This window comes from Antennarius striatus, chromosome 5, assembly GCF_040054535.1.
Source record: "Antennarius striatus isolate MH-2024 chromosome 5, ASM4005453v1, whole genome shotgun sequence".
In the NCBI taxonomy this organism is placed as follows: Eukaryota; Metazoa; Chordata; class Actinopteri; order Lophiiformes; family Antennariidae; genus Antennarius; species Antennarius striatus.
The window spans coordinates 20,717,643-20,740,519 of record NC_090780.1 but is presented as its reverse complement, the minus strand read 5'-3'; the positions used below and the strand labels follow the sequence as shown (position 1 = coordinate 20,740,519).

Here is a 22,877-nt window from a genome sequence, read left to right as displayed (position 1 = left end):
GGTGTCCACTAGGCTGACTCCAGCTCTACATTGGACTCTCTATTGCCATAGATACATTAGGATCTACAGAGCCTGAAGGAACATACTGAGAACAAACAGACATCCCAAATTGGCTTGAGGCCGACAAGACAGGTCATGCTACGCAAGAGGAGTTGTGCGCAGGTATAGATGACAATGGAAGCAGCAGTGATTTATTAGAGAGATCACTTACAGGCTGACTGGCAGGCAAGTATTCAGGTTTGCAGACAGACTAGAAGACTGTCACAGCCAGGCTCAAGGAGTTGAGAACACAAGCCAGTTGTACCTGAACGGGAATTTATTTCACGTAAAAGACAATCATAATGAAAAGAAAACTGAAACACCCTGATGACCCAACTCCACCAATCAGGGAAGCCGTAAAGATAAGCCCGATTGGGGTGTTGTCTCAAGGGTAGAGGTAGACGGGGCCAACAGGCTGTGAGGAGATGATGGCCATAACTGTGTTTGATGATATGGGAATGTTGCTGGGGGGTGGGGGTGGGACAGAGAGACGGACTGTGACAGGGTCTTAATCAAATTCTCTTCAAAACCCTGTGGGACCTATCTGAATTACCTGTAGTGCACAGTTTAATTTGTGTGGTGCAAATGTCTGAACGGTGGACCTAAAGGAAGGTACTAATAAGAATGGGATGTATTTTGTCATTTATTCAATCCTAGTTGTGCTTTGGGCATGAATTTAACCAATCTACTATTAATTTTAAAAGCCAGGTCAGCCTGCATGTGACATATTGCCATTTTAAAAGAAAGACCCTCAAAGGTTTCATTGAAGCAATTGGACTTCAAAATTCCAGTGGTTTTACTTCTCATCCAACACAGATCATCAAGCATCCTAACAACCTGTTATACTTCCACTGACAGCCCCCGATGTGTTCCCTACCTCACATAAGGTTAAATATCTGAAACTCCCTGTCAGTTAAAGAAGAGGAAGACCATTTCTTGTGAGGTGAAACACTTCAGAGCCTTCAGAAGTCTGGATGCTATAATGTGTAATCTTCCTCTGGCAAATCCCAGTCAAGTGTCCCATCAGCAAGTCAGTTTGACAGAACAAGTATTTAGGTCTGGAATCATCAAAACGATGGAGACCTGCTGTGTCTGCACTATATACTAATCTATTGTGGTAATGTCGCATCCTCTGATTTTGTGATCTGCTGTAGAACAAGCAATACCGGCCTCAATTTGGCATCATACGGTTTATCTGTTTGTCAAATGTGAGATCCAGCTCGTCTGGGAACAGCATGTTCATCATACTCATCACTGAGTAATCATGTCTCGTCTCTTACGTCAAAATGCTCACTTGGAGGATTAACCAAACTTCATGCCCAGTCGAGTTGTTAGCTTTGTTCTAGCAGCTTTCATATGAGAATCTCAGTCTTTGTTTCTCCAAAGTGAGACACTGAGCTGTTTGCATAAACGTGGAGACTAATCGATTGGATTCTGTTTCATTTTTTTGCGACTTGTCATGGCTGGCTTGTGTTGTTATTTATTCTGCATTTGTGTCCTCAAAGCAACCTGAAAGAAATAAAGATGCATCTAACGTATTTGATGTTATATTTGCAAAAATATGTAGAAATATGAAATTACATGCAGATATGACCTGCAGTTTATATTTGCTTATTGAACGCAAGTGCCAATCAGTTGATAATGAATTGCCTGGCAGCCATGAACTCAATCCACAAATGCCACCAGTAACAGTAAGTATTTCACTGATCCTGACTTTTTTCTCTTCGTCCTCCTTGAGTGGTCCATTATAGCCCACCAAGTGCAAACGTAATTCCAGTTTAGGTATATTTATTTTACCGCCATATGTGTTTCCCTTGTTTGACATCACCTTACACGTTTGGACAATTGCTTCTCCTACTTTGGTCTAGCTAACAAAGTCTCACCGGAGCACAGGTCCATTAGATTACAAACCATGAGTAGCCATTTTTTCCACCTGTCCTGCTTGCTCATTGGCTTGACTTGTCAAGCAGCTAACATTGGTAGCCTGGAGGTATTTTCCTATTTTTCCATTTTCTTCAGACTGCTGGGTGGTAAACTACCTAATTTGGTCTCTGTGTAAAAAGAGATTAGGTTTCATTGTTGGTGGGTCCCTGTGTACAGGTGTTTCTGTGGTCTCTGATGGCTTTCAGCCTCTACAGATTAAGGCTGTGAGGTTCGAGGCCTGTGGGGGACTCCAGGCAGTTCCAGTCGGTCACAAGACAAAGCCGTATTTCCTGCCAGGACTGGACTCCAATCTAACAGAGATTTTCTGTTCAGCACTTCTATAGGACTCATTAGAGAGCCTTTCACTGGCTTGTTCAGGCAGTTTTCGACAGCAGATTGAGTTTGACTCGGTGTATTTGTGTGTGCATTTGTGGTGTGCTTGTGCATGTATATCCCCGGTGTAACAGTCTGAGTGTCCCACCTGTTCCCACTCACTGAAGCGTTAAAGGATATGTATGTGTACACTAGAAGGCCAGTAACTCACAACTACCCTCAGATGACACAACCCCATAGGATGGGACAGCAACAGACACACCTCCTACTGTGTGACAGCTCCACCTGCTGGCCGAGATACAGACATTTTTCCTCACCTGACCAAAAAAAACCCTCCGTTAAGGCTGAAGTCTATTAGCTTCCTACAGCCTGGTGCTATTTCTACATTGATGTATGTGACCGGAACTAAATGAGTCTGCAGAGAGGCACATTAATTGGAAGCTCTATTTACTGATGCGCTCTATGAGGGGGAGATGGTATTGATATTTCATTATGAGTCTAATAAAGAGCAGCCAACATTGACTTTTCATTAATAAGGTTGGTTTGATGCAGATTAACATGTCTGTGCACTTCATAACAACTTGGAGAGACACTAAACGAGTCCAGCTGGGTGTCTTAACCAGCCTCAATGTTTGGCTGAACCAACAGTAGCGTGCATTCCTCACTGCTGAAAATAGAGAGGGAATGAAGAAGGGCAATGTAGAGAAGCACAAAGAGTGTCAGACATACAGACATAGACTTTTAGAGAACAGGAACGCTTCAAAATTTGAAGAGAAAGCTAACGAGAGATGAAAAGAAGCACAAAATCCAAGTTAGGGTAGAGAAATGAATAAATTGGAGTTTATAAAAGCTGCAGCTTAAAGAAATAAAGCAGCAAGCCACCAAAGGAGCAGGCAGTAACCTCCAATAGCCCTGGCTGGATTTGTTCTTGTTCCTGACATCAGTACCTCGTGTCCAAGCCTGGAGTGAATACGGCGCTACTGACATAGAGACCAACAACTCTAGACCATTCAAAATATGCTTTCTGGTTGCTGAAATCAACAGGCCCTGTTTGCACAAGGTTATCCTGTCCTTGATGCCCGTTTTCTTTCACCCTTTGGCTTTGCTCTGTCACAATGGAAGTTTGAGTCAAGTGGATTAATAGGAACTGAAAGAGACCACAAAGCACATAAGCTTGCGCTCAGAGAAAGTCCTCCCTCCAGTCGTGAGTCTGGGGACAGAATGAACTTTCAGAGCCATGGACAGAGCCCCACTTCTGTCACTATGCAGTATGTGGATGACATGTCTCTGCCTCTTTTTCTGCTCTGTCTAAACAAGGCAGAATGTTTGATGGTGCACCTTGTCAAAGCACTTTAATATGGTAGCGTGGGTTGCGGTACATTCTGGAGCGACTCAGCCTCACGTTAACTGGACTAAGTAAAGCCTGTCCACCTCGGGGTATTATCTGCAGCACTGTGGCACATCTTACAGTGATGGCACCTCCTTTAAAATGAAAGATGATCCAGATCTGTCCCCACAAAGGAAAGCCTGGACTTTAGAGGAATAATGGATGGGCCTTTTAGCAACTCATTGCTCCCTCCCTGCAACTCTGCGTATGTCTGTCAGTGTGTGTATATATATGTGTGTTTGTGTGACTGTTACTCAGCAAATATGGTGCTCTAACAGATGTCTTTTGTCTTCTGTGGAAGGAGGGAAGATGTATGTGTGCAGGGTTGATAGTTGGGTGAAATTTTCATTGATGCATGCACTTATTTATTAATTCACGTGGCTCACTTTGTCATTGTCACCAGGCAAATATTTTCATCTGCTGATTGATGCTTGCGCGATCGGGATTGTTGCTGCATTCAATCCAAATCCTGAGTAGGTTTTCTCTTTGTTGTTGGTCTGTTTGCAGAAAGTTTCCCAGTACACGATCATCGTCCAGGCAACGGACATGGAGGGCAACTTGAACTTCGGTTTATCCAACACAGCCACCGCCCTTATCAGCATTACTGACATTAACGACAATCCCCCAGAACTAACAGTCAGAACGGTAAGTCTTCAGCTCTTTTGAGAATGTTTGACTTAATAAATCCCTTGATCTGTGTGGTTTTTTTAATGACATGCAACAGAAAATAAAACTAATAATATTTAACAGGTATTTGGATGATGTTTTTTTATCGTCAACGAGTCAAAATCAAAGAGAAAATCCACTTATTTGGATGGGAAGCCACACTTTCTACCCCAGTAACCTTTCGACAGGCCCTATTAAGAATGCTTGAAAGCTGCTCTGCATCTGTCATTTCAAAAATTGCTAATTTAGTTGCTACAGTGCCTTGCTGTCCCATATAGTTGTTATGCTACATGCAGCACAAGAAACTGTATTATGAACGGGCTCTGGAGAGAGATTTCCCCTCAGGTATTACGAGAAAATACATTATCTAGTCCCGGACAAAGACAACAATCATGCAATAATAGCTCCTTTGCAATACTTTTTCATAAAACATTGAGAGGAAGATGGTGCAGGTAGAACATGTGATGCAGATGTAGGATAAGAGCATAGGAAGAATACAGACACCCATATGTATGCATAGATATAAAAAGAGAAACATAGATCAAAATCAGTTATGGGGACTGAAGGGTCCGTCCCTCCCACCCTTCCTCTCTTTTTTTTTTCCTGCCAACAGGCCCTCCGGTTGTTAGGGTTTGTCTGCAGGCATCTGGCCACGCTCCCTGATACCTCCACGTTTGTCTGACAGGAAGCCGCACTGCTGTACAGCTGGCAAAGTTAACCGTAGCAGTGTGGGTGGTTAGGTGGATTGTTTGCTTTTGAAAGGCAATTGATAAGGAATACTTGGGGGCATTTGCAGCTTCACAGATCTTTCCGCAAGCGTGCATGCGTGCGATTTGTTTGCCCCCCCCATAGCTTTTCCAGTGTATGATATCCCAGTCAGAGAGGGGAGAATCAAAACGCTGACCGCAGCTCGAACAGACCTACAGGATTGTTGCTGCTCTTTATGTGAGCGCTTGGATTTCTGAGATTCCTGAGAGAGACAGATGCTGTCTGCAATGGAGCTCAGAGGCAGAGCGAGCAATGTGTCAGCGTCACACACTGTGATCCCCGTCTCCTCGGCGGAGCCGTTGGCAGCGTGCAATGCCTGCGCAGTTCCAGCCTCATGCTCTGATAAGAGCTCCCAGCTGTCAGGGGTAGAGCTCACCAAACAAGGCGTCCGCTCTGCTCAGAATCGCTCTGTCCGCCGTCTGTGGTGGCGTCTCCGTCAGCTCCCCCCCCACCCCGGGGGAAGAGAGTCCTCCTATAGCCAGAAGGGAGTGTTTCAGCATCCATACAGTAACACATAAATGCAGTCCTTGACATTCATATGCATGTACACACACACACACACTCACACACAGAACTCGATTTGTGACTCAAAGAGGATGAGTGAAAAATTAATTATAAGTAAGTTTGTTTGTTTGTTTGTCCTTCCTTCCATTAGACACAAACAGGAGCACGTTCTCGTGTGAAACCTCCACAGCAAAGAAATTGCTCTTCACCAGATGCCGTTTTCCACTGCTTTGTCAATCTCTACTTTTTTAGCTTCCCACACAAACAACTAGACTCGGAGCGCTTCTGTAATTATTTGAGCATGACAGACATGGGAAGAATTCATCGCTCTCTACGGGAGGCATAGAGGAAACATAAGGACGCTAATTAAGTGAAATTGCTCGCAGGGGCTTAAACCAACCTGATATATAGCATCTTTTTTTTCTTCTTTTTTTTTGTATAAGGCTAATGTTTTATTCATATCTCCACATGGGTTTTTAAGGATGCTATGCTAGTGCTATGTTTTCATTTTGCAGTAACAAGAAGACAATCGCTCACTATCCATCTAATCAAACTGTCTAGTCAAGTCTATCAGGCTCATTCAGACGTGAGCCCAGTGGTTTCACGTTCACTGAACTGTGATGAGTAGCTGCAGGGTCGCTTGAAAGGTTTGAAAGCTTAAAATCCAAGACACACACAAGCTTACGGATCTGAATAAGTGTTATTTGTGAATCTCCTCCAGAGCTGCAGCCTCCAGCTCTAAATGCCTGAAAGCATTGGAGTGCCATTCAACGCTCTCCTCAGCTTTCCCCTCCTCAGATTTGATTTACCGCTATGTTCAGACAGCGTGGCGATAAAAGCAGCTTGATATGTATGTATGGCATAAAAAATGAGGGAAGGAAGATGCCAGCTGTTGCGTCTTTATTACACCTTAATGAAGACGTAACAGCTGTCTTAAGTGGGCCGATATTCCGTCTGATAGCAGTCTGATATTAGAAGGAGTCTGTTTTGGGGGCATTTATTCCTAAGTAATGCCATCATTACTGTTTGATGTTGTTTTTCAACAGCCTATGAAGGAAAGGAAGTGCTCCTTTGCTGTCTAAAATGGAAAATGTTCAGATTGCAGAGTCAGTTTTGGTGCAAAGGTAGTGGATTTCCCAATACTGAGAAGTTTAACTTGATGTGAATTCATTTTCTAAAAAGATTCAGGGAATGTGCAGAATTTTTGCCTCACCTGACGAGCTTCTCAGACATATGAAGGTTAGCCTTTATTATGTATTACATCAAAATCCTAATTTAATGACATTGAGAAGTGAGTGGCTAACAGGTTTATATTCTTTATTAAGCCTCTTCATCCCAGTTTATGTCCCTGCTTTCATCACTTGTTCCTTCTTTGCATCTTAATGTCAGTCTTTGTTTTCTCGTTTTCTTTCTTTCTTCTTCTCTTGTCGTCTCATTTTCCATTTTACTGTTTTCTTTACTTTCATAATGCCCTCTGAGGCTGGTATCTCTGTCTAGTTAAAGTCTAATGTAGTCCAGTCAGAAACCTTCAAATAAAATTAACATTTAATTCTCTATCATCGCTTTTTCCCCAATTTAATTCTTTATTCACTGCAGACTAAGTTCCCATCTGTTGAAGACCTGCAATTGACTGTTATTTGTCCCATTTGTTGTTTTTTTTTACCCCTCACTTCTTTGTTACTACAAAATCCTTCAGGAACTCTGTGTCTCTAGTGGCTTATCAATGAGCCCACATTGCAATTTAGTGAGAGTGGCTGTTTTGGAAGCATCCTCCCCGACAGTCGGCACCATTGTGTATGCCTCCGAGGGAGCGTTATTCCATTCAGCTGTCTGAAAGCATGGCCCAAACAAGCTTGGAAGGTTTGCAGTAGTTTTTGTGCTGAAGCTTTTGGGCAAAAATGAAATGGAGGAGCCCACACACCAGAGACTGAGAGTGCATATTTAATTTGTTCTGACCTTATCAGCCTGGTCTGCAGGGGAATGGAAAGGAGAGGGCAAGAAGGAAAAGACAAGGGCACAGAAAAGGTACAGAGGAATCAGTTTGGATGCTGTTTGTTTAGGGTGCTACCTCTGTGCCGTGATGATGAGGCTGTTGAGGTGAACAGCAGCTGGCGGACACGCACCATAAAGAAGTTAACACTTCACTAGAGGAAACACTGATTACTGTCTGACAATGGAAGCCCCTTACTGTCTGTGTGTGTGTGTGTGTGTGTGTGTCTATCTTTGAGTTCTCATACCTATACAGAAAATGTGTATCCTATTCCTTCTGGTTGTACAGCTGTTCCAGCACAGAGTTGTTCCAGATCAATATAATCAAGATATTTAGCTAAAGATTATTCCTACACTACTTTAATTACAGTTCTTACCTAAATGCTTATTAAGAGCTAGATTGGTTTAAATTACACGGATACACACTTAATTGAACAAATCCATTAGCTCAAATAATGAGTTTCATATGAGCAGACATGTAGTAAATAACATTAGCATAATGGATATGATTTTCTATTATCCACATTCAAACAATTAGGATTCTTTTTGAATGTTTACTTCCTCTCCTTCCTTTCTAGCTGGTTTTGCCATCACTTCCAGATCACGTTTTCCGAGTAATGACCCCAAAAGCAGTTACAGTCGTTTTAATCATAACAATTACACAAAAAGCTTCAAGATTGATGACGGCGCATGGACACAAAATAAATCAGCGTATTAATACGCATTAGCAGACTGGAGAAGTAGTGTCAGCATAATATCACCTTTACCCTTCTTCATCCTGCCTCCTCTCCCTCTCCTCTTTCCATAGTTTTCAGGGGAGGTGCCAGAGAACAAGGTGAATGTGGTGGTGACCAACCTGACGGTGGTGGACAGGGATCAGCCACACAGTCCCAACTGGAACGCTGTGTACCGCATCGTCAGCGGCGACCCGTCTGGACACTTCACCATTCGCACCAACCCCATCACCAACGATGGCATGCTGACAGTGGTGAAGGTAAAAGGAAGCCGTCTCACTCACGTCACTGACGTTAAGCTGTTTCATGATGAAAGTGTACAGTGGTAGTCCATCACTATTCAGGCCCTGCATCTATATTTACACCTGTTCTCAAGTGGCAGATGTTTCAGGCACAGTCGGGACTAGTCTCGCAATCAGCTACCCTCATTTCCCTCCCATCATTCTGAATCCGTATCCAACCTGATTGCTTCCTCTCCAGCCAGTTGATTTTGAGATGAATCGCGCCTTCATGTTGACCGTAGTGGTGTCCAACCAAGCCCACCTCGCGAGTGGCATCCAATCGTCGCTTCAGTCCACAGCGGGGGTCACCATTTCAGTTCAAGATGTGAACGAGCCTCCCGTCTTTCCCGCCAACCCCAAGACGATCCGCTTCGAGGAGGGGGTGCCGGCAGGGACGACTCTGACCGTGTTCTCAGCTCAAGACCCCGATCACTTCATCCATCAGACTGTCAGGTACATACTCACATATAAAAATGTGAAATCATTGTTAATTAAATGAACCATAAAGACCTTTTTTTTCAGTTTTATATTCAAACTTCATCTATGTAAATGAATATATATGGATTTGCTTGATTAAAAAAAAGTTAATCATGTAATTAAAAAAACTAAACAATTCAATACAACGTGTGACTTCATCATAAAATGTGACACATAAAAGATAACTTTTATGTTTTTCTTCTCTACTTCTTTAAAGATGTTGTGAATATGTATTTGGTTGGTTGGTTGATGGTTTGGTTGGTTGGTGGTTTGGTTGGTTGGTGGTTTGGTTGCTTGGTTGCTTGGTATTCAGATTAGCCGGGTAGTCATTGTATGTGTTACTCTTAGTTGTAATTTTAGGTTGATTATCATTGGTAAATGCTCTCTGTTGTGTAAATTTCGTTGCAGTCTCATAGCTACTTTTGCAAAAGTCAGAGGTAAGACCAAAACTCCGTTCGTAGGCAAAGATTACTTGATAGTAAGAGACTGTGACACATTTCCTGTGTTTTGTCTACCACTGAATCTATGGTCACAAGGTTTTAGTTGGAGGTTAGCACCTTCTCACATCTGCTGTGACATTCTCCACCAATCCTCACGCCCACATCCCAGGCTCTAGTTACCTTGACGTTGCCAGGAGACTGGTGTGAAGAGGTCATCCTGTATTGAGTCAGACATGGTCTGCCTGCCCTCTGAGGAACGCTATATATTCTTCTGCTCTTCCTCTTTCATTGATCCCTCCCGCCATACGTCTAACTGGGATGACACAGCGGGCATTGTTCCATCCAGACATCAACTCTGTGTGGTAGAGACTCCCACATGCACATAAAGGTCCAGCAGCACCATTCCTTGCCACAGCCAGCCCCAATGAGAGAGTCGGATTTTCCTTAATGTCAGTAAGACGGCCTCTATTCACAGAGGGAGCCAGCGGAAATGTTACTGAAATGTTAGCGCAGGGAGGCAGTGGGTGATAGGCTATGTATACACACACTGTACAGAAAAATGAGCAACTTCCATATCCGTGGTTCCTTCTCTTAAAATGACTTGCATGGCAAACTAAGTGGACGAAGCTCGTCTCCCCTTTGAGAGAAGTAACTCGTCTTTTACTCTTTTCTCTCATCCTTTCCTCCCTCTTTCTGCCACTGACCCTGTCACTTTCCTCTCTGTCAGCCTGTCGGTCTCTTATTGATGGGACCCCAGAGCAGCTGCCTCCTCCAGAGGAGCTCACCAGCAGATGCTCAGCTCGTGCTCAGACAGGCTCATCTCTACTGTTGATGTATTCTGGTGACCTCACATGAATTCTTGCTAAAGGACAGACAATAAGATCCACAAAATGCACACCCATACGCTCGCAGAGGCCCATGAACATGCAATAGGCTCTACTCTAGTCAAGGATGAGTAAAGATGGGAAAGAAGGACGATATGTGGCCAGACCTTTTTGCCAAAGCAGCACTGGCTGAGACTCCCTGACATTTACCAAAATATCCCTGCTGCCAAGCAAAGGCAGCACTACAATTCCCACAATACACTGCTTCATGAAATCCTATCCAAATATCTGTTTTCTTTCAAAAATCCACACCTCCTGTTTTTAAAGAAAAAGTCTTATGAGACGCACGATTGATTCACCACACATGCTCAGTCTCAGTTTCCAGCTTCATCAGCCTCTTCAACTTTATCAGTTTTCGACAGTCATCGGCCACCACCACCAGCAGCAATAAATAGTTATCCTTTATTTACCATTCTACAATTAGCGTTTCTGAAGAGTTTAAATAACTATTAAAGATCATTTTGAATGGGTTTTACCCACAAGATTTGTTGCTGTTGACTTCCTTGTTGCTCAGTTTTCCACAGGATTTCATGTGTATGTATATAAAACAAAAACGCAATGGTAATATCTACATATTTTTAAATTTTTCTGTTGTATATGTTTCTGATCTTATTTAATTTTGTAACGCAGAAGAGCGTTTGATTTGTAAACCCTCGCTTTGATTGTCGCTAAAAAAAAAAGAACAAAACCATTATTGCGAACAGATAAATGGTTTATAATAAGGTTACAGTCACATATGGATGCATTATTTCTGCTTATTGTTTTGCCATCTTACCAGAGTTTTCTCTGCCTTCAAGAAGTAGGAGATAAAATTGGCACAGAAATAAGTTCAAACCATCAATCATTTCACACAGTTACTGGACTGTAATGTGAACACCAGATAAATCAGACAAACAATGTTTTAGAACTTGATCACTGGTTAACCAGTGTATAGTAAGTATTTGATCATACTTAGATTTAGACCTTCTGTCACTGAGGCAACGTTCTGGTGTCATAACTACTGGTGAATCTTCTCCCTTGACGACACATAACTGTCTCTCCTCTGACCTGAGAGAGAAGCACTTCCTCCTTTTGGTCAGTTTAGACTTGTCAAAGTCGTTAATGGGATTTATAGACTTTAACTGCTGCTGTCATTTTCCACTATCGCATCATGACCAATGACGTGATGAGATCTGCTGTGGCGGCTGTGTGGGCCACAGAGAGTAGAGAGAGAGAGTTGTTGAGAGCGTTGTTTGACTTCTCCGCATATAGGTTCAGGTTTTCATCGGTCTTCATGCTAATGAGCCGCCGCTAATCTTGGTGAAAATATGCTCAGCTCTCTATGTATGCGGGAATATTTCAAAGGTGCTTGGCCAATATTGTTTATTATGGTAATTAGCATTCAAGATGATAATGCATACTTTGGATCTACAAATGAAAAATTCAAATTCAAGTAGCAGTTGATGATATTTGAAGTACGCTCTTGTATTTTTTGTTACTGTACATTTACTTTTAATGATATCTAGTCTTTTATCTGTCCCTCTGTGTGTGTGTGTTTGTGTGTGTGTTTGTATACAGGTATTCCAAGCTGTCAGATCCAGCTAACTGGCTGAAGATCAACAGGACCAACGGTCAGATCACCACCATGGCCTTGCTGGACCGAGAGTCCATGCACGTCAAAGACAATGTGTATGAAGCGACGTTCCTGGCATACGACAATGGTAAGTCTGGTAAGTCAGAATGACTGTGGGCGTTATGAGTGTTTTATGATCAGAACCAAGTGCAGAACAATGGAGGTTGTTGTTAGCCATGTCAGCAGCTAATGTACCAAGTACAGTGCGCCCTTGTTACTTGTGGTTTATGTGTTCCAGGAACCACACGCAAATACCGAATTCCATGATAGAGCAACAAGCTATTTATTTTATTATTTACGGTGATTTAAATGTTTATGAACCCTCCCCATACTGATATTAAACCACCTTCTATCTGTATTACCTTTTCCCACACTCTGATAGACTGTTTAAAGCACTTTTGTGTCTCACGGAAGTCCGAGACTCACGGAACGTAGCGCACTTCCAGATGCCATCAGCCAATCCATGAGATGAGGTGAAGTTGCGAGTATTAATGCACAAATGCACGAGGGCGCACTGTAATAACATAATTGTATAATTTGCAATAGGCTTGATATGCTGAAAATGTTTTTTTGTCGAATAAGAATTATAGTTAGTAGATTGTTGAAACATGTATTTTCTTCCTGACTCTTATGTTGTGAATCTATGCTTCAGATGTTATTAAGTTTAGGCTCTGGAAAAAAAAGTTTTGGGTTACAAAAGCAGATTATGGCTTGAGATATCTGCCTTTGTTCCCAAAACACAGCTGGAAACTTTCTTGATATCTTGGAACTGAATCAGTGTCTACAAACACATGTTGAAAAATCTCCAGATGTCTTGTAGAAAATCACTCCTTTAGTTGCATAAAACCACCTGAAATTGGTGCCAGGAGACAACTGATATGAGCCAACAGCAGTGTCATATCAACACCTCCATCTCCAGATGATACAGTCAGTGAAAACGAATTTAATCAGGGTGTGAAGTTACACAACTGTTGAATAGTAGCTGGGATTCTTATGAAACAGAAAAAAAACCTAACTTTGCAGTTTGCAGGAATGTGCAGTACATCTAATCCTACTGCCTGTGATGACATTGATAGACGTCCATGAAATTTGTTTCTCATGATCTTCCATACTTTGATGATCCCACAACGTTTTTATCTTTCATTTTAACTTTACTTTTTTTGTAGGCCCACCTTCACGGAGCACAAAATGTTAAAAGGTTTGAGCTGCAAGGATTTTTTTTTTCTCTGGCTACATTGCACCAATTTTAGATAGTGGTGGCAGTGAGACATTTCTGTTATCACCCCCTTGTAACATTAATCCAGGTATCAAATATAAATACAGTGTGTGTAGCGACAGAGTGGTCAATGCATGTGCTATGCCATAGATAGTATACAGTGTTTGTTCAGAATAAAAAAGATGATCAGTCAGAGTTCTTTAGCATTTGTCCTCAGGTGCTGTAACAGTGTACAAAGCTAAAGTACTAAAGCACAACAAATAGAGGCGCTTGCTCTGTCTGTTAGGAGGAGGTACCCAGGTGTTTCTTCCTCCAGTGCGAAATTAGGGATTTGCTGCCCCAAAGCACACCAACTTAAGCTCAAAGTGTTGACTGCCTATTGATTCTGGAGCCCGGTGTCAACAAGGGGATATATTCCACTTTGATTGAAATTCTCTTTACTCATTCTTTTCAAGTGAAGTGTAAGAAGCAACAAAGCATGCAGCCGATCATAACTGACAAGACGGTCGATGGCCCTTGGAGCCTCGGGCAACAGACCTTTACATAGTTGATGTACCAAGTTAGTGTTTGATAAGGGAAAAAGTTGAAATACAACTCTGATGAGCTGCTGGGATAAACTCTCTGTATGCTTTACTGCATCAGGAATTTTATTCAGCCTGCTGACAGTCTGTGCAGAGGGGGTTGTCAAGCGGATATCAAGGCCACAATATATCACTGTTCAACAGAGCGGCGCATGCGCTTCCATCATCTGGAGTTTAATTTGTTTCTTGTGTCACGGAAGTTTTCAAAATTGGATGTGTTTAATTACAGAAGTAGGATCAGTAAATTGTATCAAAAGTGAAAATACTCACTTTACAGAAAGGTCCATTTGATATACAGTAATCCTTTGCGCATTCGCGCAACAAAAGGTGTATTATGGAGGAGATGACCAGCTTCCCTGATGGTCATCTCCATGCAATACAAAGTTAAAGGAGTTTAAAAAAGAGGTTAAAAACATTTAAAGAGGTATATTTTCCTACAATACTGTTTCGATTGCCAACCATCATTCTTATTTTGCGGGAATAAAAATACAGAATACGTAGTTGTTTAACTCAAAAAATAGCATCCATCTCTGATTTGCCGTCATTGAAGTTTTCTGTTATGCAAATACAGCCCCCACCACCACCAACACACCAACACCAACACCCCCACATTCAGGAGGATTTGAAATGGCAAGTGACTCAAGTTTTTCATTGATTTGAACAGGAATGTAGAAAATAACACCACATGTTGTGCGTCATCAAATAGCAGTCATATACTTTAAGGAGCCAACTATTGAACTAAAATATACGATTACGTTTGCAGCTCATTTTTATATTCCCATGCAGAAAATTTGAAGTACATAAATATATGCTATGACTAATATTTAACGCGATTTTCCCACGCATAAAGTTTGCTCTGAAAAAAAACCTTTAAACCCCTTTAAACCCCTTTTCTGTTCCATTAAGAAAATCACAGCTTCTGCCCTCTGTCCTGTTTGTTGTTTGCTGTATGAAGGCATTCTTGTCTTTAATATTCTGTGGCTGTTAGTGAAGTTTTCCTGGGAAGTGGTTCTTTGGCATCAGTCACTTTTGAGTATAGAGGCTTAGCATATTATGTCACAGTTGGGCAAAGACACCAGGGTAACATTGGCAGTGTTTAGTGTTAGCATTCAGCTTGAGTGTGGTGAAAACACACACAGAAATACATCTGATAGGGGAAAAAGTGTTTTTGCAAAACTTTGAAATATTTATCAATGACATTAACTTTTAATCAGTTAAAAATTGTAAGCAGTGATCAAAGTTTCCGCCCATATATGAAGTATAATACGGTGTTCCCTCGTTACTCGCGGTTATTGCGTTCCAGTAACCACACGAGCTGTTATTTTTTTCTCATTTTCAGTCCAAGAGTGAAATATTTAAACTCTCCAGAGTTCATCATTGTTAGACGTTTTCATAATTCACGTTGCATCGACTTCAGATCCACCAGCTACACGACATGGATCACCAGCGGTGCACTTAAAACAGTTTTTATTTCCAGTGACGGAAACAGAGTGAGGGATAAACAGCATCTCACTTAAACTGCACTTCAGAGATGTTGTGCTCTGTCGTCAAAGCACATTAGAGGATTTGCTGTTGATGCATAAAACATAAATGTGTCCCCGAACCTGATGGTTTTGTTCGAGCCCCACGGTCATAAGTAAGACTAGATGTAGCCTTTGAGTCACTTCCTCCGTTTTTATGTGTTTCGCCCCGGAAGTTTGAGAAAGCAGCCAGCTCCAAACAATAAAACGGAAAAAAACTGCAGCTTCAGTGTTTTTCTTTCACCGAGTATAAACACCAGAAAATATTTCTAAAAAGTCTAACATCTCTGGAAAATGTGCAGTAGACCTAACAGATTGAAGAGGAGATACAACTCTTTTAAACGGGGGGAAAGAAAAAAAGGAAAGTGAATTGTGGAAAATTGCAGATGCTGCACTTTGCCTTTGCGTGGCAGATCTGCTCTTGCTGTTTTGTTTGCACGCTTCAGTACAAATGCACACAATATGGCTCCTCCACTTTCAGCTAATCAGCAAACAGAACCTTTTCCCTCTCTGCTGTTTGTCTCGCTGTACAACTCATTTTCTCTCCTCCTCACATGAATCAGTTGGAAGAATTGTTTGGCCTTCTTCTGAACCTTTATCATTAGGCTGTCTCTCAACTCTGCTTTCCTGGTTTTTACTCCAGCTCCACTCGTTTAATCTTCATTCCTCTGCCTCATCTCGGTTCATGTCTCTCTCTCCCGCTGTGTAATTATCTCGCCATCTCGTCCTTTTGATTTCTCCGTCTCCCTTTTCTTCTTCTCGCCATCCCCTCAGGCTCGCCTCAAGCCAGCGGGACGGGAACCCTCCAGATTTACCTGATTGACGTGAACGACAACGCGCCGGTGCTAATACCCCGTGAGGCCCAGGTGTGCGAGCGCGCCCGCCCCGACTCCTGGATCAAGATCACGGCCTCGGACGCCGACGCCGACCCCAACGCGGGGCCTTTCGTTTTCGAGCTGCCTTCTTTTCCCAGTAGCGTTCGTCGCAACTGGACTATTGCAAGACTCAGCGGTAATTTTTGTATTCGTAATGCTGCTCTGTGTGTAACATCGAGGTGGTTTTTGCGGAAATGACATCTTACCGTTCTGCATCCCCGTTGAATTAAATCATAAACTTAACAGATGGAGTGAAAAACCGCTCCGTGGTAGAAGCGTCGACATCAATCGGGGTGGGAGCAGGGATCGCTCTAAGCTGTAGGGAGAAGTCCAAGTTTAACAAAATGTTTCACAAAGCTCACAGTGAAAGACGTAGGTGCCATCTAGTGTTGGGGGACGATCGGTCGTTTGTGACAAATGAGATCCATTCATCTGTCTGTCCCCCGAGCAGCCGATCTGTCACCTCCTCCCCCCAGATGGATGCATCACAGCAGCTGTCTTAAGGACAAATCTGATCACATACCTGGATTTTTCTTCCACCGAGGCTCTTGTCTCAGCTTGACTGAGTGATAGATGCTGAGAGATGTTGTTGTTGTTTTCCCTCCTCCCGTAGGTGGAATGATGGGTGTGAGGTTTGTTTGGTCGTAGCGTTCATTCGGCGTGTCGTTCACTCATACATAAGCGTGATATCCTGCTGTAAAAAGCAGAATGTAATTCCACGTGCAGCGCATTGCGCATCCTTATTTTCCTTCTTCCCTCCTACTCAGCTCTAAACTTACCCTTTCACACTTGATTTTCTCCATCATCGACACGATTTCTCTCCCATTCTCTAGGTGACTATGCTCAAATGAGGCTGAGGATCTTTTATTTGGAAGCGGGCGTCTACGATATCCCCGTCATCGTGTCGGATTCGGGGAATCCTCCGCTGTCCAACCGCTCTGTGATTAGGGTGAAAGTTTGTCCCTGTGATGATAACGGGGACTGCAGCGCCACGGGGGCCGTGGCAGCCACTGGCCTCGGCACCGGAGCCATCATCGCTATACTCATCTGCATCATCATCCTGCTCAGTGAGTGCATCACGGCGGGATGAGATTAAATCGATTCAATTTGATCTGATGAATCCTGTTTTTTTAATTCAAAGGCTTTGTTGTGCAGTCCCCTGACCTGCATTTGCATGAAATTTGCTGCAAAAATACAGGATATTATTATAATTATTATTAGATGACATTCGATTTGACTTTACTTCCAATGCATAATGTATAATTTGGCATCTGAGCATCTGTGCAAAACAAATTAAGTATGTATATTTTATGTATAGACATGTGTAGGAAGGGGCAGATACAGTTATTAGAGATTTTTTAAATAGACTGGTATTAAATGTACAGTATGTAGATGTGAAACATTTATTATGTCAGCAGTGCCAACAAAAATAGTTCAAGAGATGCTAATAATGAACTGGAATAAACAGCTTGATGTATTATATCAATATGGCATATGAAATAGATCTGTCGTACGTAGTGTAGATGGGAGTAACACAGGGTTAGACTGCCCTGCAGACTGTTCGTGATGACTGTTGCGGGTGTCTGCTCTTGATTGAGACGACTGTTTGTTTTTCACAGGCATGGTTCTGCTGTTTGTAGTGTGGATGAAGCGCAGAGAGAAGGAGCGGCAGGCGAAGCCCCTGCTGATCGACCCCGAGGACGACGTCAGAGACAATATCCTCAAGTACGATGAGGAAGGCGGCGGAGAGGAAGACCAGGTAGGCTTACGTTTAAGAATTTAAACAGCTGGGTTAAACAGAAAATATGAATCTGTGCCAGATGATGCTTTGTTTAGTAGATCTTATGAGGATGTCATGGGGTCATGGCAGCATTAGCCACAAGACTACAAATCCTATAAGTAGCCCTGATCTTGCAACGGTAAATAAGCCGTCTGATGAGTAACAAAATAGACACAAGTCAAACAGACTCAGTCGTTAGGGACATCAGCATCATTCAAACGTCTGCCAAGCCACATGTCTGATAGGAAAGGTGATTAGGCTACAACAGACGATTTTCATGATCGATTTTTTTTTTATGGATTAAAATCATTTCACCAGTCTGGAAGCAAATGTGTTAAAATGATATCTTTAATTGGCCATCAGTTAAAATAAATAGTTGAACAAAATCTAACCCTAACCCTAACTAGAATGTTAAACATTTGTACAAATAAACAGTTTCATTAATAACATCATTTCATCCACCTCTATGAATTTTTCTTAAAGTTAACAGTGAAATCACGTGGATGTGGAAAAGGCTTGTTTGGCTGCAGCAGATGGAGTCCTCTGAGGACAAAATGTACTTTTCTAAAACTGAGTATGTTTGAAAGAGTTTGTGACAGTCTTTGAAAATGGTTGTCAGGGCACATACTGTCCTCTTCCTTACAAACACGTGCTTCGGCTGAAAATACAGCCTGGTTTGATGTCACCTCTTTGACTCCGTCTGTCTGTCCAGCCTCTTTTCCTGGCCAGATGTACACCCGCAGCTCATCAGAGCCTCTTGAGAAAAAGTATTTTCTTAAGGAATGCAAACCTTCAACACTTTTATGCACCGATGACTTTGATTAATTCACAAAAAGTATAATTATTTGTATCTTTTGTGATACTTGCTATTTTCCAACACCCACACATAGCAGCTGAGTCGAACTCAGGAACGCTCTCCGATCAGACCGCTGCTGCGTCTGAAAACTATTAAGCACCCATCTGAGCTTTTTATTCGGTTTATTTACGATGTGCGGTTACACGTTAAACCTCGTGGGTCCGCGTAGCGTTGGGTGACTACGTTCCATTTAGTTTACACTCAGCCCGGAATATACATGTAAACAGGAAGTCATGTAGTTAGAATAAGTAGTGGATGAATCTGAGAAAAAGAGCGTGGCGGGGTTTCCTGTGACATGCACGAATATCTAATTATTATTATCAATGCGTACAGGCGCGGCATTGATAGCACAGATGCTCAGTAGATGGTTGCCACTGATGTTCTGGGCGGTTTTAATCACCTGCTGTCCTGGGCCCGTGCACAAACCGTACCGGTTTGTGATGTTTTCCATGCAGGAGTCTTTCCGCCGCTCCTCGGTGAAAGTTAACAAGAGCTTGGCACGGGATGCTTCAGCTTCTTTTAGAAGTGCACTTGTTTCTGCGCTTTCTTTACCAGGGTGGGAATGACCGTGATGAGTTCTTTGTGATGCTGTAAAAATCTGTCCACCTGCTCCACCTCATCTCCAGCTCATCTTTGATTCCTTTTTTTTTTTTTTTTTTTTTTTATCAACAATCATCTCCTTGGTTTTATTCCTGACATTGAGAAACGGCTTGTTGTCTGTTCATTCCTCTGCAGGATCGTTGATTTCCTCTCGCTATGAACTTACTGTTTGTAATCTGTTTTACGATGACGGTGTTGACTGCATATGTTACATGACTGATTCCTCCCCACGTCTGTGATTTGCATTCACGGGTGTGTACAGAGAGAACAGGAGGAGGCTCAGCATTTGAATGAGCCCCGTTCATATTAAGAATTTAACAATTAGTCACACTACATATAATGATGATTATTAAACCACAGCTGCGCCATTATTTTTTTTATTGCTTCAGACTTCGCTTGTCTGTCTTTATAACAGGAGAGCACTATGAATTGTGGGTAATTCTTCAGCTGTAGTCGTACAAACTAGCCCATGGAAGCATTGATTTGGAGGAAAAAGTTTCTCTGCAGGTCATTCTTGATTTGAGAAGAACTTAAAAAACCCAAATGTATTCGTCGTGTAACAGATAGGTTAAAGATGGAGTCATTAAATGTGTGTAAAATATGTCATAAAAACAACAACAATCAGATTGTGATGAAGTGTTTCTGATCTGCTCCACACACCCCCCCCCAACCCCCCCGTCCAGGACTACGACCTGAGTCAGCTGCAGCAGCCGGAGTCTCTGGACCACATCATCAATAAGCCCACAGGGGTCCGCAGGGTGGATGAGAGACCAGTGATTGCTGAGTCACAGTACCCCGTCAGACCCAGTCTGCCCCACCCTGGAGACATAGGGGACTTCATCAACGATGTGAGTTCAAGAGTATTTTTTTTATTTTTTTTATTTTTTTTCCAATTTCCACATAAAATGCACTGATTTATTTGGACAGACTGCAGCATCTCTGACAGCGTTCACACCTTAATGGAGCAATAAAAAAGTGAATGGGAGGGCGAGCGAGATGAGACAGTTTATTGCAACTTAATGAAGTGAAAAATTTCTGCTTCATTATTTCGTTGGTAGACAACCATGATTGGCCAGCGTCCGTTTTGGAAGCAAACATTTCTGAGATGTTTCACTATTCGTCAACTTTTTACATCTTCAGGGTCTGCGGGCAGCGGACAACGACCCCACGGCTCCCCCTTATGACTCCCTGCTGGTGTTTGACTACGAGGGCAGCGGTTCGACCGCCGGCTCCGTCAGCTCGCTCAACTCCATCAGCTCAGGCGACCAGGACTACGACTACCTCAACGACTGGGGCCCTCGCTTCAAGAAGCTGGCCGACCTCTACGGAGGAGGGGACGACGACTGAGAGCGGAGAAAAGGGGGGAGGGTGGGAAAGGCGGGGCTGCGGGGGGTTGGATTTGATGGATGCTCCTAAGAACACGATGCAGGCTCCTGCGTTGGACATGTGAGGAGGAACAGACCCTTACACGGGGCCGCGTTCATTCGCTCACGGCGAACCGAGCCCCAAAAAACATGAATTCTGCTGCAATGCAACTGTATTCTGGCTTTATATTTTTTAATGGCGAATTTGTAGTGTGATGTTCTGTCTTTCTTTTTTTATTCTTTTCATTTTTTTATTTTTTTTTTGTTGTTCTCTCCCTGTGCTGGACCCGGAGCCCTCACCTCCGGGGATGAATCAAGACGGTCGTGAGAGACACGAGTTGTGAATTTGTGCTTCGATCGATTGTTAAAAAAAACAAAACCCATTTCTTGCTTTAGTCTCAACGCTGAAGAGAATGTTTTCGGGGGACGATGTTCTCCGAATCTCTCTTTCACTCTGTCAACTTGAATTTCCTTAGAACAGAAGCACTGTCATTTTATAAAGTGCCTTTTGTGGTGTGTTTTTGTATCAGACTCCTGCTATCTCAGGATCGGTTGCCATTTGTGTAGTCCAGTGGAGACGCGTTTTCCGTCGTCCCTCCCCTCCCATCACCCCCACCCCCCATGTGCTCCTGAAACCAGCCCTGTCTGTCACTCTCCTCTCCCATTCAAACTGGTGCAGATGAACAATCCCAGCAATCCAGTCCCAGGAGTGAAGGACACATCCAGGGGGCAGAATATCACAACCCAACGAGTTATCGCCCAAAAAGAAGCCAATACGCCTGTTCTCCAAGGACCTGCTCAGTTTGACTTTTCACGTGCATCACCTGTCGACACACTGACCATTTGTAAGACCATTTTTATACATGTGGGGGTTTTCTAATTTCGGAGAATGCCTGCCTTTCTTCTTTGGACCGAGTCCAGGAGCCTCTATCTCAAGACGCCTGCCTGCCCCGTACGGTTTTGTGTTGCTTTCCTCACAGTGTAAAGCTTATGTAGGCATGATCTGATTAGGCAGTGCAAGTAAGTAGAACCTGGAACGAAGGCATCCGAGAAAGATTTTTTTTTTTTTGGTTTGGGGTGTTTTTTCTCTTCTTTTGGGGTTTTTTTTTTGTTTGTTTGTTTTTTGGTCGCCTTGAACATTCCTGTTTTTTATAGGCCAACAAAACTATTAAAAGGTGCATGATTTTTTTTTTTTCTTAAAAGGTTTTACTTAAAGCACTCTGTGGTGAGAATGTGAAAATAGTTAACAAAAACTATATAAATATACTCTGTATAAAGACATTGAGAAAACAAGAATACTGTAAGATACCTATTTTTGAAGTATTAATGACATAAAGCTGCTGCTCTTTCCCTCGCTCTTCAGTGGGATTTGGGGATTTTTTTTAACATATATATATATATATATATATATATATATATATATATATATATATATATATATATATATATATATATATATATATATATATATATATATATATTCATATATATATTCATATATATATATTCATATATATATACATATATGTATGTGTGTGGGTGTATATATATATATATACACACACATACACACACATATATGTTGATGTTTCGGTTTCTTTGTCTTCTGTTGAAGCATAGTTCCATTTAAAAGATGCCCGCTTGTATATTATTTGCTCTTTTATCTTTCTTTTGAGCTTGTTTGATTTATTTTTTGTCAAAGCTTTGTTATAGACCCCTTTTCTATAGCAGCCTTTTACTCTGTAATTTCTCGGACAGACGTGTCCCTCCTGTCGGCCTCCTGCCTCTGGACAGCAGAAAGGTCTTTAGCCATGCCTGCTGATAGTTGTTCAATTAATCAGTGTCCTGGAATTCTTTTATTCATTCATCTAGATATGGATGTGTGCTTCAGAAAATAAAGACATGTTTTGAAAATGCCTGTCTTTTTTGAATATTCTTTTACGTTATTACGTTCCACTCTATGCTGGACTGTGTTAGCAGTCGTTTAATGTCACATTTAACATTTCTTATTTCTTTGATTAGGTTTAATAGTGCTGTGTTTCAAACTT

At 42.3% G+C, this 22,877-nt stretch overlaps 1 protein-coding gene across 1 annotated transcript in view; it reads left to right on the top strand.

Moving 5' to 3' along the window:
* cdh4 (cadherin 4, type 1, R-cadherin (retinal)) overlaps positions 1-22,217 on the top strand; it is a 171,966-nt gene extending 149,749 nt beyond the window's left edge. Inside the window, exons 9-17 of the mRNA XM_068316285.1 lie at positions 4,190-4,327; positions 8,418-8,603; positions 8,824-9,077; positions 11,983-12,134; positions 16,129-16,365; positions 17,063-17,296; positions 17,849-17,988; positions 20,149-20,313; positions 20,606-22,217. Coding sequence (XP_068172386.1) covers positions 4,190-4,327; positions 8,418-8,603; positions 8,824-9,077; positions 11,983-12,134; positions 16,129-16,365; positions 17,063-17,296; positions 17,849-17,988; positions 20,149-20,313; positions 20,606-20,812 — 1,713 coding nt within the window. The 3' untranslated portion in view covers positions 20,813-22,217. The remainder of the gene's footprint in view (positions 1-4,189; positions 4,328-8,417; positions 8,604-8,823; positions 9,078-11,982; positions 12,135-16,128; positions 16,366-17,062; positions 17,297-17,848; positions 17,989-20,148; positions 20,314-20,605) is intronic.
* Positions 22,218-22,877: the final 660 nt, after the last annotated feature.